The sequence below is a fragment of the Littorina saxatilis genome, linkage group LG1, assembly GCF_037325665.1.
Source record: "Littorina saxatilis isolate snail1 linkage group LG1, US_GU_Lsax_2.0, whole genome shotgun sequence".
NCBI lineage: Eukaryota > Metazoa > Mollusca > Gastropoda > Littorinimorpha > Littorinidae > Littorina > Littorina saxatilis.
The window spans coordinates 80,747,006-80,769,034 of NC_090245.1; the positions used below are offsets into that span (position 1 = coordinate 80,747,006).

The 22,029-nt window shown below is 44.8% G+C and overlaps 1 protein-coding gene across 1 annotated transcript in view; it reads left to right on the top strand.

Moving 5' to 3' along the window:
- LOC138981183 (kinetochore-associated protein 1-like) overlaps positions 1-22,029 on the top strand; it is a 107,756-nt gene that overhangs the window by 34,957 nt on the left and 50,770 nt on the right. Inside the window, exons 26-35 of the mRNA XM_070354020.1 lie at positions 8,243-8,345; positions 9,179-9,325; positions 10,064-10,189; positions 11,548-11,626; positions 11,969-12,033; positions 17,694-17,804; positions 18,687-18,715; positions 18,977-19,078; positions 19,413-19,618; positions 20,752-20,846. Of these exons, the coding sequence (XP_070210121.1) occupies positions 8,243-8,345; positions 9,179-9,325; positions 10,064-10,189; positions 11,548-11,626; positions 11,969-12,033; positions 17,694-17,804; positions 18,687-18,715; positions 18,977-19,078; positions 19,413-19,618; positions 20,752-20,846 (1,063 nt within the window). The remainder of the gene's footprint in view (positions 1-8,242; positions 8,346-9,178; positions 9,326-10,063; positions 10,190-11,547; positions 11,627-11,968; positions 12,034-17,693; positions 17,805-18,686; positions 18,716-18,976; positions 19,079-19,412; positions 19,619-20,751; positions 20,847-22,029) is intronic.

Consider the following 22,029-nt stretch of genomic DNA (forward strand, 5'->3'; position numbering starts at 1 on the left):
CTTCTGGTCAGATGCAATGCGCTCAAACCGGCGTAAAAAATCGTCGAGCTCGTCCTTGTCATCGTCGAACGTCGGCAGTCTCGTACGGTCGGCAACAAACGTCGGCGCGCTAGCCTGAGTAAGCGTACCCTTCTCGGCCTGTAGCCTAGCTAGCTCTAGCTGGAGATCGCGATCCGCCTGCTCTTTCTCTTTCCGTTCCTGTCTGTCACGCTCGGCCTGTCGTTCCTGTCTCTCAAGCTCGTCTTTCTTTTCTTGTCTGTCTCGTTCTCTTTCTTGTCTGTCAAGTTCGTCTTTCCTTTCCTGTCTGTCTCGTTCTGCCTGTCGTTCCCTTTCTTGTCTGTCAAGTTCGTCTTTCTTTTCCTGTCTGTCACGTTCTTCTTTCCTTTCCTTTCCTGTCTGTCTCGTTCAGCCTGTCGTTCTGCCTGTCGTTCCCTTTCTTGTCTGTCAAGTTCGTCCTTCTTGTCCTGTCGGTCACGTTCTTCTTTTCTTGTCAGTCGCTCAAATTCTTCCTTCCGTTCTACTTCTAAGCGTTTTAGAACGCTTCGGGCTCTAACGCGTGCGTCTCGCTCAGTCGGTTGCTCGCTCCCAGGAGTCTCGAAAGTTATTCTCCTCGTAGGAGATCCCCCTGTAGCCATGGTTAGTTTTAGCAAAGCTTTATTACCAAAATAAGTCTAACGCAGCTATAGCTAGAACACGCGGTGATGAAAGCGGTGGATACAAAAATCCAGCAACCAGAAAATGCAGAAGAAAAATCCAAACGGTGTAGAACAAATCGCGTAGCCTACTTTATGGCTGCTTTTTGCGGTGAAACAAAGTGTTTCCCACAGCCGTGGCCTACTTTATCGGCTGCTTTTTGCGGTGAAACAGAGTGTCTCCCACAGCCTTGGTTAGGACAGAAGTCCTCGGACCCTTCCCCCCCAAAATTCCAACAAAGTCAAAATATGGAGAAAAATCCAAGTAAAACAAGACGGTAGAAATGTAACCTGTTACAGAATGCGAAACAACAATGTAGAGAAAACTGAGTAAAACGAACAACAAATCCGTTAACCCCGCTCAGCTCTCTGCAACGGAAAACTCTGAACGTACAACAACAAAGATTCACAAACAAAGGAAAGGGAAGTAATCACAGTTAGCGCATACAATAACTCACAAATTACAATTTACATTTCCTGCAAGATGTGAATCGCTTAAGGTGTGGTATATGATCAAAACTATACAAAAAAGGGTAGCACCAAGCAGAAAATAAGTCGAGCACTGACGAGATTATCTGCTCTTAGTTATCCTTAATTGGTGGGTCTTTATCAGTCAGAAATTAACTGAGTAAATCCCGGCTTGGCCCCCATGTGTCACGTTTCAATATATCACTCAAGGTGATTATGAACCGGTTAATTACTACTAATTAACTAACCACACCACGATCCACTCTCGCAGTCATACAATTAAATAGAGTCAACAAAAGTATAAGTTTCAGACGCCTGTTTATGTATAAACTCTCCACCTCCCTCGAGCCTTCACTCAAAATATGTTCCTTTTACGTTCTCAACACGTAAAAAACCAGTGTTCACTGACAAAATGCCAGTAGTATGTAGAAAATTATAGGAACACGCTGAACCCGTGTAAATATAGTTAAATGAGAATGTTCTGTCCGAAAAGCCCTAGTTCGTGCAGGTGTCACACACCCCACGTTGTCACTACTCCAATGAAATCATAGATACGAAAAGACAACGGTGGTCAACGGGGTGCGTACGACATGGTGCACTTAGCTTTATCTCTGCTGCTGCTGCTTAGCCGGTATGCTGGTTAGTCGGTTCGCTGGTTAGCCGGTCCGCTGCCGGTTAGCCGGTCCGCTGGTTAGCCGGTCTCCTGGTTAGCCGGTCTCCTGGTTAGCGTAGCCTCAACAGTTCCCGCCAGAGTCAGCCGTGCAGATGTTACAGGAACGTAACGAAGCGAGGCGAACGAAGCGAAACGAAACGAATCGAACGAACGAAGGCTGCAAACAGAAAGCATCGGTGCACTAAACATGTCAGCTACCCCTCACCCACCACCTTAAAACATGTCATCTTTAAATATCTCATCGAGCACGTGGGCCTGCACAAAATGGACTTTTTACAACAACAAAACAGTCATTTTCCGTCCTTCTCTCCCTATCTGCAAAAACCATATACAGATTAGTATTTTAGCGTCACAGAGAGTAAATTATGCGCTAACCTGGAAAGAACAACAGAGAGTATTTCATTCCACAACACAGACTCATCAACAGCGTTAAATAATGATTTATTACCTCAAAAGCCTATGATTGTACTCTCAATGGAAGCAAAGTCCGCTTCCTCCCTGGACCAGCCTCTGTTCGTCAACAGTGACCAAAACCGTCCAGAACCCCTTGTCGAATCCTTATGCGAAAGCCATCGCCGACGAAGGAAAATTGACGACTTGTCCTCAGCAAAATACGTGGCAGGGAGAAAGGAAAAACTAGTGGAAGTTCCCCTAGAGTGCCGAATATAATACTCGGTGAAAAACCATCATACTCTAGAAACTGTGTATACGATCCTTCCCCTTCTGCCGCTGGGTGTCAAGTGTGCCGTCCTTGAGTCTCTGACAGACCACCTAGCCAAATACACGTGACTGACCTTGTCCCAAAACCCAGTCCAGCTATACACAATTCTGCCTCCCAAGCAGAAAAAGACACGAGAAACTCAATCCGTGAAAATCCCGTGTGCGCTGTCAGCGAAAAACCGTCAGCCCTAGCTATGACAGCAGAAACCTCCACTGTAAAACTCGTGCGATACAAAACATCCGTGCTCGTAGAGCACCGTCAGCAAACTCTGCTGTAACCCAATATCACGCACAGGCGCTTTCTATCATACACGACCAAGAACAGGCACTCCACTGAGTGACACTTTCTTGGTCTCTGTCACCCGATCGTGACAGTTGGGGATGAGCAGGATTTGGAGGAAGAAGCATCAGAAGCAGAAGAGGAAGCGTCTCGCCGACTTCCGGCTAAGCTACCTCATTTGTTGGCTTTGGCAGCAGAGGTTACTGCACGCTACTTCTCGGAAGGGGTGGCTGCGGCAACCACTTCCGCTGCTCCTCCTCCATCAGCTTTTGCTGACTTTGCCCCTTCGCAAGAGCGGACTGAGAACTTCAAGTTTTTAGAGTCACCTGCTGTGGCCTATCAACTTGCGAAAGTGTTTCAGGGCGATGTTCCTCTTCCGCTGTTATCAGCTTATGGGGATGCGCCTGCAGGGGCTCAGTCTTGGCTGGCTGCTTCCGGTCGTGCGCCGGTTCCGGTTGCGGCCTCTCAGAGGAAGCTTCGTCTCGCTGCTTTTAGCAGACCTTTGATTTCTTCCTTTGCCTTACCCTCGGCATCACTTCCGGTTACACCGGAACTGGCTTCCATTCGGCAAGACGGCTACAACAAAGAGAGGCTTTCTGGTTGTAAAGAGAAAGATCTCATTGCTGTCGAAGAATGCGGCCGCGCTGCTTTGGAATTATCGTCTCTGACTGACACTTTAATTCGTTCCCTCTCACGGGCAGTGACATCCTCTCTGAACCCTTTTGAGTTCAGGCATGATGCAGATCCTAAGGACGTTTCGCTCCTCTTTGCGACCTTAGGAAGGGTGTCTGCGGAGCAAATGGCTTTGTCTGCGAGGTTGTATGCGCAGGCCGTCTTCTGGCGACGTGAAGCTCTGCTGTCGGGCTCTCGTCTAGAAGACAAGAACATTCTGGAATCGCTCAGGGTCTCTCCGATCCTTCAAGGTTCCCTTCTTGGACAGGACACTCTGGACGCGCTTCAGAAGCAAACTCAGCAAAACAAAGATTTGCAATTCGTGAAACTTTCTGAGTTTGCCTTTTCGAAGCAGCAAGCTAAGCACAGCGGTCCTCCTGCCCAGTCTTTCTCGGGGTCCTCCAAGCCTGGTCATAAGCCGAGCAGGGGTTCAGCTTCGAGAGGAGGGAACCGATCGCGACCTTACCCCAAGAACAAGCCTTCCTTCGGGAAGAGGGGGTCAGGTCGAAAGCCTAACCCCCAATGATGCCCCCCCGATTTCAGCACTCCTGCGTCCCCCACGGTTACGGTGGCGGGAGGCCTGTTGCGGGCTTTGCCAGTGTGGCTGAAGAAGTCAAACAATCACTGGATTGCAGGAGTGCTCAGATCGGGGTTCCGGCTTCTTTGGAGTTCTCAGAAGGCTCCATTGACCAGAACTCCTCCGGCTTTTCGGTTTCCGGCCAGACCAGAAGCCAGAGAGGCCGCTCAGGCCGAAGTAGAACTTCTCATTCAGAAGCAGGCAGTGGAAGAAGTTCGGGACCATGCCTCCCCGGGCTTTTACGGACGTCTGTTTGTCGTTCCAAAAGCCTCGGGAGGATGGCGTCCGGTGCTGGATCTTTCTCAGCTAAATCTTTTTCTGAGGAAGATCAAGTTTACCATGGAGACTCCCACCTCAGTGAGGCAGGCCCTCAGGCCACGCGATTGGGTCACCTCCATAGATCTTTCCGACGCTTACTTCCACATCCTGATGCACCAAACAGACCGGAAGTGGCTCCGCTTTGTTTGGGGCAACAGGATTTTTCAATTCAGAGCTCTGCCTTTCGGCCTTTCACTGGCTCCCTGGATCTTCACGATGGTGGTTCGCCAGTTTTGCATACTGATCAGAGGTCAAGGTATTCGTCTACGGACGTACCTAGACGACTGGCTAATTCAGAATCAGGCACAATCTCTGTGCCTCACGCACACACAGACCGTGTTGCAGGAGGCAGCGGAGCTAGGCTTCATGATCAACTGCAAGAAGTCCGAGTTGACACCTTCCCAGAACTTTACGTATCTGGGAATGGTATTCAACACTGTGGAATGGACAGTTCAGCCCACTCAGAGGAGGATAAACAAGATCCGGGATCACATAAATGCCACGGCGGTTCTGTCTATGGCTTCGGTCAGGTCTCTGACGTCCATCCTAGGCCAGATGGAATCGCTGGCTCCTCTGACTCATTTGGGCAGGCTTTACAAGCGCCCGTTTCAGGAGGCGCTGAACTCCAGGTGGGACCCTCAGTCTCAGGACTGGGAGACTCTAGTCCCACTTCAGGACTGGTTTATAGAAACGACCAAACAGTGGCTGGTCACAGCTTGGCTCTCGCAGGGAGTTCCCATAGTCCTTTCCCCGCCTTCGAGGCACTTGTTCACAGATGCCTCTCTCGAGGGGTGGGGGGCTCACCTGGAAAGTCACACAACCTTTGGTCTCTGGAACCAGGTGCAAGTCAAATGGCACATAAATCTGCTGGAGTTAGAAGCAGTCTTTCTAGCACTGACGGAGTTCCTACCCTTTGTCAAGGGGGAACATGTTCTGGTTCACTCCGACAACACCACAGTGGTGTCCTATCTGAACAGACAAGGGGGGTCTCGCTCTCTGCCCCTGTCGCACAGGGCATGCGAGATCTTGATGTGGAGTCACAATCATGGTGTAGTTTTGTCAGCAAAGTACCTTCCGGGAAGGCTGAATGTCTTGGCAGACTCTCTGAGTCGGTCTTCCAAGATAGTACACACGGAGTGGACGATCACTCATCAAGCGCTTCTTCGCCTCTGGGCCCAAGCGGAGAAGCCGTCCATAGACTTATTCGCCACACGGTTCTCACGCCGTCTGCCGATTTTCGTGTCCCCATTTCCAGATCCCGAAGCGTGGGAAGTCAATGCTCTGGAAATATCTTGGAGCGGGCTGATCGCCTACGCTTTTCCTCCCATTCCCCTCCTAGGGAGGGTCCTGCGAAAGGCAGACATGGAAAGACCATCTCTGATTCTCGTGGCACCATACTGGCCGGGACAGCCTTGGTACCCGGACCTTCTGCGACTGTCAAACGGCCCACCTCTTCCTCTAGATCTCAAAAGAGGCGACTTGGTACAGCCTCGATCGGGCATTCCCCACGAGAATCCGCAGTGGCTTGCCCTGCACGCTTGGATTCTGTGCGGGAATCATTGAAAAGATCAGGTGCGTCAGACGCCACTATCGATTTGATTCAGGCGTCTCATAGAGGTTCTACGTCGTCAGTTTATACCTCTCACTGGTTGGCGTGGCTTAAATGGTGCAAGGCTAACGGAGTGAAACCTACGTCACCTCGATCTATTCAAGTGGCAAATCATTTGTCTTGGCTAGCTAGTCAGGGCGCCGCGCCGGCTTCTTTGAAAGTCCGTAGGTCAGCTATTTCAGTTACCTTGAAACAGCTAGGACATTCTATATCACGTGAAGGTTTCATTACTAGCGTATTAAAGGGAGCTTCCCTTCGTTTTGACAAAACGAAATCCGCTATTCCAGCATGGGATCTGCCCTTAGTGCTGGAATATTTAAGAACTCAAGACTTTGAGCCCTTATGCTCTGCCAGTCTGGCGAATCTTACGCGAAAGGCAGTTTTTCTTGTCATGTTGGCGTCAGGTAGACGAGGTAGCGAAATTCACGCCTTGTCAGGCTCACCTCGCGATGTGTCCTTTGAAAAGGACGGTTCGGTCATACTTAGGTTTTGCGCCAAGTTTTTAGCAAAAAACCAAAAACCAGATAAACCCTCGCCATTAATCCAGATCAAACCTTTGAGCTCCATTCTCGCTCCTTCAGACCCGGATATTGCAAACTGTCCTGTGAGAGTACTGAGAGCATACCTGTCTCGTTCAAATCCGATCAGATCCTCCAGTCAAAAGCTTCTTTTCCTATCAGTCAATACGAAGAGGGAGAAGGACATAATTAAGTCAACCTTGGCGAGATGGGTCTCCACCCTAGTAAGACAGGCTTACATTTGGTGGCAAAGAAAAGGGGGGGGGGCAGTCAGTCCTTCCTCTCCGGTCAGCCCGGACTCATGAGCTTAGAGCCTGGGCATCGTCTTCAGCGGTCTTACGATCCAGAAGACTTCAAGAAGTCATGGACTCAGCCTACTGGGCATCTGAGGATGTGTTCATGAACTTTTACTTGCGGGATATCGCAAGTTCTCGTATGGATGGAACATTTGGTCTGCCAGCCATGGTGGCTGCGGGACAGATGCTTTCTCGATGTTAACTGTGAGTATATATTTTTACCCACCACCTAGATTAGCAATCTGCTATCTATGTGAGTTGAGTAAGAATATGTAATTTAATATAAAATTTCAAAAATAAATTTTCATTTAATTAATATACTTACCAACTCACATACTGAATTCCCTCCCAGCCTTCCCCGCAATTTATTTGAAGGGATATGGGTTTCAGAACGGAATGAGTATTACCGGTGTACGGCTTGCGCATGCGCGGGCGCCGGTAGGGGAGATAACTACCGTGACCCATGCCTTATATGGCGGGTGGGTGTTTTTCTTTAGAGTTATCTCCCCATGTAACCATGTAAGAGTGCTTTAGCAACCAAACGAAGTTATTGCTATCTATGTGAGTTGGTAAGTATATTAATTAAATGAAAATTTATTTTTGAAATTTTATATTTAATGTCAAACTTAGAGCTCAGATGACACCATATTGCACCATTTGGGTTCTTTGGAGAAAAAAAAAATCCTGTAAATCGACATTTTCTTGGAAAGAAGCAACTCTGACACGACATTCTTCGGCATTCCTTTTTTCTCTCCCTGTTCTCGATTTTTCGTGTGTTTTTTTTTTTAGCCATGCAAAAGTGGGGGGTGGGCGTTTACTCGGTACTTCACCTTTTGCACGGATTTTGCTCCAAGGTGGGGGATGGGCGTTTACAATGTCATGCGCTTATACTCGGTACTTTACGGTACTTACAGATTTTCAGCCTTTTTTACTTTGTTCAATTCCCATGGCTGTTTCTTGTGTAAGATGGCATAAATGAGGATATGGGAATACATTTTAGAAAATGCTACACTAAAACACAATTTGAAACGCTGAAAATTCCACAACATTTTAAATTTCTACACGTGAGGCCTTACAAGGGTTGGCAGGTCTGTGGGATTATCAAATCTCATTGGGTGTGGCTCACAAGTCTGATGTGAGAGATGTACGCAAAAGGGGGAGGGGGAGGGGTGATTGCAGCCTTTCTCCTCTAAAGCCGGTCCTTCATTGAGCCCGAAGTCAACTTCGCGAAGACTTTGCAAAATCTCTTTACCAAAAGCTTGGTGCTAAAGCTTCATGTGGCCAGCTTCGCGAAGTCGACTTCACCCAGTTAAGGAAAGGCTTAAGGCACTGTCGAATCGGCTACTTCGTATGTCATTTATGTAGACTTGTATTAACCAGAAACATGTATGTGTGTTTGCCCATTTGTATGCCTTGAAGGGTTGGAGAACTGCAAGAGCAGAAAAAGATCGCAGGAGTGCGGCAGCTGATGCAGGACTATGGGCTGAAGAGCAACACTGTGCCAAGTCAAAGTCAGGCAGAGGTAGGTGATTTGCGGTGTGCACTGCTTTTCCACATTAGATTTACAGTAATTTGATAGATGGCTGTTCAGTTAATCACGTTCTCATCAATACCCTGTTACTTTCATGCCAAAAATGAAAGACTTTGAAAGTCTTTATGACATTATTTTATGTTTTTTTCCTGAAAAATGTCAGATAAGTCTGTAGACTTAAAGGTCCTTGTCTACATTTTTATACCGAAATCGCCATTTGACCATTGAAATGCAGAGTCTATTATCTACAAATATCAACAATACACCCCCTTTCGATCAGGAAAGACGAAGCCAGTGTAGCCGTTTGAAAATTCATTGTAGTATTCCAGCGTAGTACTCATAGTAGGATATCCTTATTTGGAAAATGCCAAGCGCAAAACTCCTCTCAAATCCCGTGCATTTCGTGCGTTTATAAAAAAGTGTGGACAGCGCTCTAGTGTCAAACTGTTGCTGCACTTGTTTTGGCGTGGCTATAAGCATAGTGACATGAATTTGATTGGTCAGTATTTTTAGGCAAAGCACATGTTCTCAGCAAACAGAAAACAAAATAAAATCTTTTTTTACATATTTTTTTTCTATAATTTTTTTCACCATGGTTTTAAGACCCCCCACCCCGATTTAAGAATTCTCAACTTTTAAGGCCTTACTTTCTTAAATTTTCTGTTCATAGCCTGTGTATATTATTTGACCTCCGTTTTTGAGAGTACTTTCTGTTTAAGACCTGATAGTCTCAGATTTTGGGAGATCGTAAAAGGAGGTTTCACAGTATACATTATGCACATCATGTATTGATGTCTAGATGTGTGGCCTTATTCTCCACACAGAAACTGTCAATCTTCATGGTGGAGCAAGTTAAGCCTAAATCACTGGAGGACGCTCTGCGAGTACTGAAAGAATACAACATCACCACTCCTTCCACAGTCAGCGAGGTCTACTTCCGCTATGCCAACGTCCTTATCAGGGGCGACAGGGTGAGTGTCACTCTGTTTTGTGTTAGTATTTTGTGCACCGTTTATTAGAAAGGTGACTCATATAGCTGTCTATGTTCATGTCTATAGCCTTTTCATCCTTGACTCTTGCCATTTTGATATTGAGACGTTAAGGCTTTACTGTTGTAAGTTTTTGTTCTTTTGATTGTCTCGTTATTATTAGTATGTCTGGCTACTACAGCGACCTCTAGGTCGATGGATTTGTGAATTTTGCGTTTTGTCTATAATTAAACATACTATTAGATAGGCTTTTTGGGATGTTTTTTCTGTCTTTACTCATAATTACTCATGATTAGTGAAGAGAGTGGTAGCGACTATAACAGGGACAGAAAACAATATTGCTACTGACGCACGCCTAGTGGATAAGACGCCGGCCTCCCATGCGCAAGGTCGCTGGTTTGAATCCGGGCCACTCCTGGTGGGTTAAGGGTGGAGATTTCTCCGATCTCCCAGGTCAACTTATGTGCAGACCTGCTAGTGCCATATCCCCCTTCGTGTGTATTATAAAGATCCTGTAATCCATGTCAGAGTTGGGCCGGAAAAAGAAACACGAAAATACCAAGCATGCATCCCCAGAAAACGACGTATGGCAGGGTAAATTGGACATACACGTAAAAGATCGAGGGAGTTTCAACCCATGAACAAAGAAGAAGAAGAATATTGTTACTGCTAGCACTTAGACCTTCAAGCTAAAAGTTTGAATTGACTGCGAACTTTCAGGTGTTGGATTATCTGAGAGTGTTACGCAGCATGGACCCCATGCCGGCCAGGAGACTGGGAGAGAGGGTGGTGTCGCTGGCAGAAATTTGTCTTGAAGGCCACAGTCCACAGGCTGCAGTCAGGGAGGTTGGTAACAGTAGCAAGAGTTTTAAAATGGTTACAGTAATAAGTGTATTACAATGGAATTCTTCTTGAGTCTTATTGTGATTTTTGACTCACATGCGAAGCAAAAGTGAGTCTATGTACTCACCCGAGTCGTCCGTCCGTCCGTCCGTCCCCCCCCGTCCGTCCGGCCGTCCGGCCGGCCGTCCGGAAAACTTTAACGTTGGATATTTCTTGGACACTATTCAGTCTATCAGTACCAAATTTGGCAAGATGGTGTATGATGACAAGGCCCCAAAAAACATACATAGCATCTTGACCTTGCTTCAAGGTCAAGGTCGCAAGGGCCATAAATGTTGTCTAAAAAACAGCTATTTTTCACATTTTTCCCATTTTCTCTGAAGTTTTTGAGATTTAATACCTCACCTATATATGATATATAGGGCAAAGTAAGCCCCATCTTTTGATACCAGTTTGGTTTACCTTGCTTCAAGGTCAAGGTCACAGGAGCTCTTCAAAGTTGGATTGTATACATATTTTGAAGTGACCTTGACCCTGAACTATTGAAGATAACTGTTTCAAACTTAAAAATTATGGGGGGCACATGTTATGCTTTCATCATGAGACCATTTGGTCACATATGATCAAGGTCAAGGTCACTTTGACCCTTATGAAATGTGACCAAAATAAGGTAGTGAACCACTAAAAGTGACCATATCTCATGGTAGAAAGAGCCAATAAGCACCATTGTACTTCCTATGTCTTGAATTAACAGCTTTGTGTTGCATGACCTTGGATGACCTTGACCTTGGGTCAAGGTCACATGTATTTTGGTAGGAAAAATGTGTAAAGCAGTTCTTAGTGTATGATGTCATTGCTAGGTTTAGCTGAAGGTCAAGGTCATGTAAAGGTCAAGGTCAAGCATGTGAGTCGTTTGGGCTTTGCCCTTCTTGTTAATTTAATTTTTTTGTCAGGACAAAAAACCTAGAAATTGTTTTTGATTTCTCACTTTAGAACATATATGAAGGGATACAAGAATCATTTACTTGTCTTGTTTCAAATGCATGCAGACTCCTATTGTCCTAGCCCTATGCACAAGTATACCCAATAACAAAAAAAACCCATTGGAATTCTGTTCTCAGTACTGCATTACCTGCTGTATTGCGAACAATTCGCATGTACTGAAGAAATGAAACCAATATTGTTCATCACAGGTGTGGTTTGAATAGTGTGCATGTGAGGTTCAAAGTGCATGTCTTTCCTTCTTTTAATGCAGTCTTGAAGATTTTCTTTACAAGCTAAAAAGCTGCCTTCATTGTGGGATATGGTTAATGTACTGTTTGCTTTCATGTAGTTTTCTTCTGCTGTTTTTTCAACTCTAGGTGATGGATGAGCACAAGCAACGTCTGACTCTGGCCGCTGTGCTCACGCTTCAGTACCTCATACCTAAAACTACAACAGGTAAACCTACAACTATTCTTGTCCCAAGAGAGTACACATGCACTGATCATAGACTCAAAACTGCAACAGGTATGCCTGCAACTATTCTTGTCCCAAAAGAGTACACATGCACTGATCATAGACACAAAACTACAACAGGTAAACCTGCAAATACTCTTGTCCCAACTGAGTACACATGCACTGATCATAGTCACATACTAGCTGGAAGCAGTGACAGTCGTAAGTACTCTGATGGGTGTTTTTTTGTGCACACTTACTAAGCCGCTCGTAAGTGTGTCAGAAGACACATTTTTCTTTTAAATTATATGATTAAAGAGTGTGATTTTTATTTCAATTTTGCAGATCCCCTGGAACAGGAAGAACTGAAATTGCAGTTGCTGATGTTTTCCAAACTCGCAGCTCTTCAGGTATAGTGGGTTTTTTCATTCCTAAGAGAAAGGGTGTGCTTGCACAATCGCATTGTGGTCGCAGGAGGATGAAAAAGTCTCAGTCTTTTTTGGAATCCTTTTGAATTCTATATTCAAGGATTAATACTGTAGTTAAATTACATATTCTTACCCCAATTCTCATAAATGCATTGACTTTAATCTCACATGCTAGATGTCGAAAAACTACTCAAATTACCTGCCGTTGCAGGGGTGGTAACCAAGCTAAAAACAGACGCCATAGCCGTTGCTATGCCCTGTCCCACCTGGTTACCCATAACCCACCGCGCACCACGTGAGCGCCGGCATCCGGAATAATCATTCTCGACTTTCGACGACACACGTCAGACGTGCGGAATTCGTCTGCTCACTTGGCTTTCCCTAGCCCTTGTCTTTGTGACTTTACGGGCTTGGGGGGGGGGGGGGGGGGGGGGGGGGGGGGGGGGGGGCCCTTTACCTGTTCGCCTTTCTTTTGGTGAGACCTGCCCTTTTTGACTCACATGCGAAGCAAAAGTGAGTCTATGTACTCACCCGAGTCGTCCGTCCGTCCGTCCGTCCGGACGTCCGTCCGTCCGTCCGGAAAACTTTAACGTTGGATATTTCTTGGACACTATTCAGTCTATCAGTACCAAATTTGGCAAGATGGTGTATGATGACAAGGCCCCAAAAAACATACATAGCATCTTGACCTTGCTTCAAGGTCAAGGTCGCAGGGGCCATAAATGTTGCCTAAAAAACAGCTATTTTTCCGATTTTCTCTGAAGTTTTTGAGATTCAATACCTCACCTATATATGATATATAGGGCAAAGTAAGCCCCATCTTTTGATACCAGTTTGGTTTACCTTGCTTCAAGGTCAAGGTCACAGGAGCTCTTCAAAGTTGGATTGTATACATATTTTGAAGTGACCTTGACCCTGAACTATGGAAGATAACTGTTTCAAACTTAAAAATTATGTGGGGCACATGTTATGCTTTCATCATGAGACACATTTGGTCACATATGATCAAGGTCAAGGTCACTTTGACCCTTGTGAAATGTGACCAAAATAAGGTAGTGAACCACTAAAAGTGACCATATCTCATGGTAGAAAGAGCCAATAAGCACCATTGTACTTCCTATGTCTTGAATTAACAGCTTTGTCTTGGATGACCTTGACCTTGGGTCAAGGTCACATGCATTTTGGTAGGAAAAATGTGTAAAGCATGTGAGTCGTATGGGCTTTGCCCTTCTTGTTATTGAATTGAATTGTTGTTTGTTAGCTGCTTGTTTACAGCCGCTTCAGAAATTTACATTTCTTGGGGACTACGATTTCGCCCATTTTCAAGATGGCCGATAGCAAGCAGTAACTTAGGGCTAGGCAGGAAGTGAATAAGGCTGTTAGCCCTTTTTAGAAACCTCTGTGCGGGTTGTCGACCCTTCGAGTAGTACTGCTTTTGTAGTAGCTGTTCGTGCGGATAAGGTTTCGTTTTTTCTTCCCAGCCCTCCTCTGCTCTTAAGGAGAACCAGTCAGTGTCTTCCACTTTCGGGGGACTTAACGATGAAATATGTGTTTATTTCTCAGCTGTTTCAGGCACGATCGGCCCGCCCACTGTGGCGGCGTACTCCTTGGCAGCTTTGCATCGTGGTCTGGTGCAAATGGCCAGTTCGGTTCAGCCCTTTTATGCCTCAGGTGGCTCTGGGTTGTTCGCAAGCACCCTCTCCTTTCGGGAGGGGGGGGCCTGCTCCCTACCTGCCTCTGACCACTCTGATTACCTCCGGTATTTCTCAGTGTGTTGGGGGGGGGTGTTCCCTGCTTCGCACCGTGGTCTGGTGCAAATGGCCAGTTTGGTTCAACCCTTTCTGCCTCTGGTAGTACTGGGTTGTTCACGAGCACTCTCTCCGTTGGGAGAGGGGGCCTGTCTCTGCCCGCTCTCCTTGCTTTTAGCTAAGCTGAGTCGGGCATGCAGCCCCCTTACCATTTGGAAGGGGGAGTGGGGGGGCACGGTAAGTCACAGCCTGGGCTGGTTCCCACTCTGCCTCAATGGGGGCAGGGGGCTGTGTCAGTGGCCCACCCTTTCCCGCCCTCAGGGCAAGATCGGGTGGGGGCTGTGACGGCGGCCCACCCTTTCCCGCCCTCTGGGCGGGATCGGGTGGGCGCTGTTGGACTGTCTTCTCAGTCTATGCCTCTTTTGTCCTTGCCCGGCAACCGCCGCCCCCCCCCCCCCCCCCCCCCCCCCCCCCCCCCGCAGGCCCAGGTTACCACACGGCGAGTAAAGTGGCGTCGCTTTACTCTTTTACTTTATTTTTACTCAGGCCCTGAACCCCTGCCCCAATTTTCAGCCATTTTAGGACATAAAATATTTTTTCAGTAGCGTATTTTTGCTAAGGGTACTTATGGGTCATGCCCAAATTTTCAACCATTTTAAGACTTAGAATATATTTTTAAGTAGTAGGAGAATATATTTTTAAGTAGTAGGAAAATTACAGGAATAGAGTGAACTAATGTACAGATATACTTTCTGAAAAGAACCTACGCCTTGTATTGTTGTTTTCATGATTTGTTTTGATTCAATACAATTTTGAACTTCACCCGCCTCTTCTTGAGTTTATACTCTGTGTGTCTGATTGTCCTGTCGTGTGATTGCCATCCTGACAAATGACCTTCAAACCCGTATAACATCTAAGACAGACACAGACAGTTAGAGTTAATGTGAAGCTAAGACCGCTCGGCTTTACACTAGCAGGGAGGAGCAAGTTCTCACTCCCTGTCAGACAGAGTTTACAGGATTCTGTTTTGGTTTCTTGCACACTAAATCAATTTCTCAGGGGAATTTCTTCCCGGCCGGCTCTATAATCTGGCCGACTCGTTCAGCAGGACCTCTCAGGGCTTGCACACGGGTTGGGCCATCTGCATACAGGGCTGGAGGTTGTGCTGTTTGTGTTACAGATCGTGGGTTTTGACTCTGGTCTTGGTGCATGAAGCACAGGGTTCGTACAGAGTCCTTGAACCCTGGAAAACTCCTTGAAAATTGGAAAACCTTTTCCAGGCCTTGAAAAGTGCTTGAAAATAGAGTTTTGATAAATAGTCATTGAAAAGTACTTGATTTTTCCAAATTGTTGCCTATACATTTCATCAGCAGCTTGTCTTATTTAAAAAAAAAATGCAACCCCCTTTGTTTTCGTCAAATACAGTACACACATTTTGGGAGAATAAAAGATCGAGTGAAAACGAAAGCAGACGAACTAACTATTACTAGTCACCCGTAGTTGCTTCCCTTCCCGGAAGTTGGCAAGGGAAACAACTACGGAATGACTTGGTGCTTTGCATTAATTTGGGGAAAATCATGTCCTTGAAAAGCATTTATTTGGTCCTGGAAATGTCCTTGAAAACTCCTTGAATTGTATCAGCTCTGCCCTGCAGGAACCCTGGAAGCACATAGGTCCTCCACTTTCTCTGTGTATGCCCCTCATTGGCCTCCCTGGCCAATAGTCTCCTGTCCGCCCAGCGACCTTCCCCTTGACCCTGCTTGTGACCTCGATGTTTTTTGCCCCCGCAAGGGGTACGGTACTCTCTAAGCACCCAAAACCTCAAAGAGAGATAACTGGCGGAAACCTTCCTATTGTAGTCTCCTGTATGATGGCTTACTAGTGCCAAAACCTCATAATTGTAATTATCAAGGGAAAATTACTAATTTTCTCTTGATAGTTACCATTTTCACGTGTTAATTACTAATTTTCCCCGGAAAATTACTAATTTTCCCCGGAAAATTACTAATTTTTCCGGAAAAATTACTAACTTTCACCTGTTAATTACTAATTTTTAGTTTTGGCTCACTTCCTGACGGATTGCTAGTGCCCAAACTAAAAATTAGTAATTTTCCTGTGAAAATTAGTAACTAACAGATGAAAACAGTAACTGACAGCGTTAATTAGTAATTATCATGTGATAATGGGTAACACCAGGTTTTGGCACTAGTAAGCCGTCACACTCCTGTCCGCCCAAGCCGACCTTCCCCTTGACCCTGCTTGTGACCTCGATGTTGTTTGCCCCCGCAAGGGGCACGCACCCAAAACCTCAGAGAGATAACTGGCGGAAACCTTCCTATTGGCGTATAGAGCGGGGGTGCAACTCCTTAGCGCCCCTCTCTCAATCCAGGTGGTTAATCACCTCTGTTTCTTTTTGGCTCTGGGCAGCTTGGCCTCTTCTTGGAGGTTCCGACGTCTTGGCTATCTCAGCTACTTTGGAACAAATAGGCCTCTCTTCTGATGTTCATGGCGCTTTTGCGGGCATGATCAAAGGACCTTGTTTTTAGAGGTTTAGAGGCGTCCCCTTGTTTAACGCGTAGGACTTTGTTCTTCTTACTCTGGGCCTCAGCCCCGAAGGGCAGTGAGGCACATGCGTTGTTGGGGTTTACCGGAGGTTGTAGCCTTTGAGCTTATAGTTCCGTTTTTTCATGGTTTTTCGGCCAGATTTCCTTGAATCAGAAACCTGGTCAATCTCCTCTGGTGTTTAATTCCCTCCTCTCGGGAGGATTCTCGCTCCGGGCGGTTTGGATTTTCTAACTGTCTGGTTAGAGTTTTTAAAATCCTTTTTTGATTTGCGCTCAGTCAATTGGAACTAAGAGCCAAAAGCTCATGTTCTTATCTCTTTACACTATAAGTGAAAGAGTCTTCTCTTTATTGACTCTCACAAGAGGTGTTGCTACTTATTGAACACAGGGGGGGGGGGGTTCAGTCCTCCCTCTGTTCCTTTACAGGTGTTCAGGAGTCCAGAGCCTGGGGTTCTTCTCTCGCTGGTGGTGTTCCTGTCGCCTATGCGAAGTTTTGCCAACAGCTCTTTGGAGGTCTGATGACTTGTTCATTAATTTTTTACCTCCTGGACATCTCCTGTTCTTAACTTGATGGGGAAATTTCCTTGCCCTCGTTAGTTTCTGCAGGACAGGTTCTCTCAGGGACATAAGTAAGTTCCCTCCGCCTTTAGGAGCAATCTGCATTTATGAGAATTGGAGTAAGAATATGTAATTTAATGGAAAATTTCAATAGTAAATTTTCATTTGATTAATATACTTACCCAATTCTCATAGTTAATACACTCCTCCCATCCATCCCCGCTACTTAATTTTCTAAGGGTTTTTGAGAAGTCTCGAATGATTATTCCGAATGCCGGTGCTCACGTGGTGCGCGGTGGGTTATGGGTAACCAGGTGGGACAGGGCATAGCAACGGCTATGGCATCTGTTTTTAGCTTGGTTACCACCCTTGCAAGGGCAGGTAATTTGAGTAGTTTTTTGACATCTAGCATGTGAGATTGAAGTCATGAGAATTGGGTAAGTATATTAATCAAATGAAAATTTACTATTGAAATTTTCCATTATGGTTGTTTTAATGTCTAGGAGAGTTTGCAGTGGAGTTGCTGTTAGTGTGACCACTCCAATGTATCTTCAAGTCAAAAACATAACTCTTTGAGTGCAGCTTTTAATAGCTGATCAGCTCTATTGTTTGAAGCAGATGTTTCAGAATTTACAAACTCACATATCATGTATCTTTCAATCAAAACCATGCCCACAAGAGTACAGCCTTTGACAGATTTCCAGCGTGTGTGTTTTGTGAGTCAAGTGTCTCAGAATGTGCAAGTTCACTGACATCTGTTTTTGTCCCACAGAGAGAATACAAGATGATCATGTCAGTGTCAGAGTACAGCAACGAGACCAACAGAGGGGTGGTATTTGCCAAATTCACTCAGAATTTCCTGAAGGAGAAGACTCCTTTCCAGGTAAAGTTACGTTTTGTCCTTTTCGATGATTTCTGTGTGAATGCAGTTATGCTTTTTGTACTAATGTATACACTCCTACACACAATGTAACTTATGTCTGTACTGCCACACACAATTCAGTGACTTAAGCTAGAGTCCCACTACTGCAATTTGATCGTACCTTTTTTTCAATACAAGTCGATTGCCCATTGACTTGCATGCAGCAACTGGTCATGGCTAGATTCATTGTGGCAAGCACACGCTTTTTGGCAAAGAAGGTTTCCGCCAATGTTCAAACATCGCTCTCACCCTTTCTAAAAATACCTTTAAGCATTAGGCCTTCATGATAAATTTATCAGGTAGGCAGTTGCATCTGTTGGTTCTCTACCATAACATGCCTAAAATGCCTCCTTCATATCTGAATAACGAACTGTTCTTCCAAAAAGTTAGTTCCAAAAGGTTAATTCCAAAAACTACTGTCCGTCAATTTTTGAAGTCATGGCGTGAAGGCCGCAACAGCGCGTTCTGATTGGTTCTGACCTGTAATTGACTCCCAGAGAATAGAGCAGGTTTCATCGTCCGAAGCAACAAGAGAATCGCTTGCGAGTGACTCGTAGCTCGATTGTATACAAATATTTCCTCGTGTGACCTTGAAAATTGTACAGTGTTACCCGTCCATTTTTTTTTTAACTCCTTCACTGTCTGTTGTACTGTGATCACGTCAGAACGTAGGACTTGTGGCTGCTGTGTATGACACCTCATTTGCTCCTTTGTGTGTCAAGTTTTCAAGTTTTAAAAAGTTGGCTTGGAAAGAAACAAAAAAAACCAAGTTGTTTTGGCAATTAAAACTGTTGAGTGCAAGTCTTGACTAGCAATAATGACTTCTCTCTGTCTCCTTTTCAGGGAGCTGGACATTGTACAGCGTTATACAGGTAGAGTACTTTTTTTCTGCTTATGTCAGTCCTCATATTTTCTGCACAAGAAAGTTAGGTTTTTTTGTAATCATTTTTAGTTTTTAGTTTTTTATTATAATTTGTGTTGCCCTGGATGTGTTTGTGAGTGAGTGTGTGCTTGCTATTCCTAGATTGTGGCCACATGGTAGTTTTTCTGTAGCTTTTTTTTGTTAATGATGGATGGTTTCTGAAAAGGTGTTCATTGGTAGGTTTGACAGTGTTTGTGTGTTGTGTCCACAGACTGGCGGAGTTGCTTCAGCTACAGCGAGAAGTTGTACAAGAGGAGCTTGCTGTTATTGAGGGAAGGGCAGGTAACTTGGAAGCTGTCCTCTTCCTTTGCAGGTCAGTATTGTCTTAATGCAGTAAAGATGTGAGAGAGAGAGAGAGAATGTGTGTGTGTGTGTGTGTGTGTGTGTGGGTGTGTGTGTGCTGGCACGTGTTTGCATGTGCTGAAAGCTAGATTGAAGTGGCAGGAGCTACCCTTCTTTGATGTCAATGTTTTCATTCTGAAACTGTTGAGCATCTTGTTTTTCGTGTTGTTCTGTAAGCTAGATTGAAGAGGCAGGAGCTACCCTTTTTTGATGTAAATTTGTTCATTCTGAAAGTGTTGAGCATTTTCTTTTGCTTGTTCAAAAAGCAACTATCATGTTTATCATTTGTCCTGTTGCGTTCTCAGAGAACTGCTGCAAGCTGAACCCAGCAAGGAGGTGGGTAGAGTGTTGCGTCGTGTGGTCAGTGCTCTGCTTCAACAACAAGGTCAAGGTCAGAACGAGGATGATGACGATGACAATCCCGATATGTCCACAAATCATGAGCAAAGACGCTGTCTTTCTCTCATCTTGCAAAAGCTTGCCGATCGTGCTGTGGTCATGTGTGATCCAGGTAATTATCATCATAGTGTGTTGAATTTGGTAGACAGGGGAATGATGTTAATCTTACACATATGTATCAGAAGAGATTTGCGCTTGTGTAAGAAAAAAAGGCTTTCTCTCTTTTACTATGATAATAAACTTTTGATTCCATTTCAGTAAAAGCTTTTCTGTCTGTTTTTGGTTTAGGTATATTTTGTATGCAAATGAAAATTGTATAGATTAGTAATCAACCTGACATTTTTGTATGTTTCTGTTCTAGATAAAAATGTTGTATGTTTCACTTAATCTTTCTTCTTGCATGATTTTGGCTCTCTGTTCTAGATCAATTTTGTGTGTCATTTTGATACTGTAGGTTAATTACACGTCAACATGCTTCCATTTGAAACTTCGAGGTCGTCATCGTGGATTGACGCTCGACCAAAGCTAATTGAAGCCCGACGGAGCGAATCGACGAAGGGCTTCAATTAGACTTTGGGAAGGCGTCAATCCACGATGAAGACCGAGAAGTTTCAAATGGAAGCGTGTTAATGTTATTGTAATTCAATCTGACGACGATCTCTTTCCTGCTTTCATGCGATGGTAAACAATTGGTTCTGTTCTGTTCACACACTACTTTCAGTCCACCTACCTGCAAGGGTCAAGTCCCAAGAAATCTGTCTCTGTATTCCTATCGTATCACTCTCCTCCTGTTTTGTTTTCTTTCACATACATTTTCCCTTCTTTTTTGACGGGTTTCTGGACAGCAAACTCAAAACAAATTCTTTTCATCACAAAAGCGATCTTTGGAATTGACTGACGTAGTCCGAAAGAATTCATGCATCAACTTACGTCACGTATTCGACGTCATCACTTCGCATACCTTATGGTCTCGGTATTTCGTTGGTACATGTACTTCATATTTCCTACTTGTAAAATGACCCTCAAAGCTAACCGAGACTAGTTGAGGTTGTATCAATGCGCCTTGCCAGCAGGTTGTTAATGGCTTTTTTAGCGAGTGGTTATCGACAATTAATGACCGGTAATTTTTAATGAGTTGGGGCATTCTGACCAATCACAGGATCTGTTTCATTAAAACGCCAACTCGATTGAATTACAATTTAAATTATTCTGCTTAATTTTTGTCTTGTCTTATTTCCTCTGCAGAGATTCTTGTGTCGTGTATAGAGCTGAGTAAAGCGACCAGACTATGGCAGCAAGTGAGCTCTCAGTGTGAAGCCACAGAGACAACGTCACTGCAGGTATGACACTCATAGACTACAGTGGAACCCCCCCCCCCCTCCCCCCCCCCCATTTAAGACACACACCCCCCCCCCCCCCAAATTGAAAAATTCCTCTTTTTCAAGACCTTGATTTTTTGACTCACATGCGAAGCAAAAGTGAGTCTATGTACTCACCCGAGTCGTCCGTCCGTCCGTCCGGACGTCCGTCCGTCCGTCCGTCCGGAAAACTTTAACGTTGGATATTTCTTGGACACTATTCAGTCTATCAGTACCAAATTTGGCAAGATGGTGTATGATGACAAGGCCCCAAAAAACATACATAGCATCTTGACCTTGCTTCAAGGTCAAGGTCGCAGGGGCCATAAATGTTGCCTAAAAAACAGCTATTTTTCACATTTTTCCCATTTTCTCTGAAGTTTTTGAGATTCAATACCTCACCTATATATGATATATAGGGCAAAGTAAGCCCCATCTTTTGATACCAGTTTGGTTTACCTTGCTTCAAGGTCAAGGTCACAGGAGCGCTTCAAAGTGGGATTGTATACATATTTTGAAGTGACCTTGACCCTGAACTATGGAAGATAACTGTTTCAAACTTAAAAATTATGTGGGGCACATGTTATGCTTTCATCATGAGACACATTTGGTCACATATGATCAAGGTCAAGGTCACTTTGACCCTTATGAAATGTGACCAAAATAAGGTAGTGAACCACTAAAAGTGACCATATCTCATGGTAGAAAGAGCCAATAAGCACCATTGTACTTCCTATGTCTTGAATTAACAGCTTTGTGTTGTATGACCTTGGATGACCTTGACCTTGGGTCAAGGTCACATGTATTTTGGTAGGAAAAATGTGTAAAGCATGTGAGTCGTATGGGCTTTGCCCTTCTTGTTAGATTTTCTGTTCATAAACTCTGTAAACTTACCTCCATTTTAAGACTCCCTCCTTTTGAAAACCTGTTTTTGTGAGATTTTTGGAGGTTCCATCGTACAAATAAAGTTTAAAATATTTTTGGTTTAACTCTCATGGATGTCGTTTGGTGTCAAACGCCAACATTTCTTTCAATGGCAAGATTTGGGTAGATTTGCCAAACTTTTTCCTTTGTCGGGGAAAGGAGATGTAAAGGAGTTTTTTTAAACTTCAGAAAATCACAGAAACTGGCCATTTTGACAAATTCACCTGAGAAGAGAAATTCT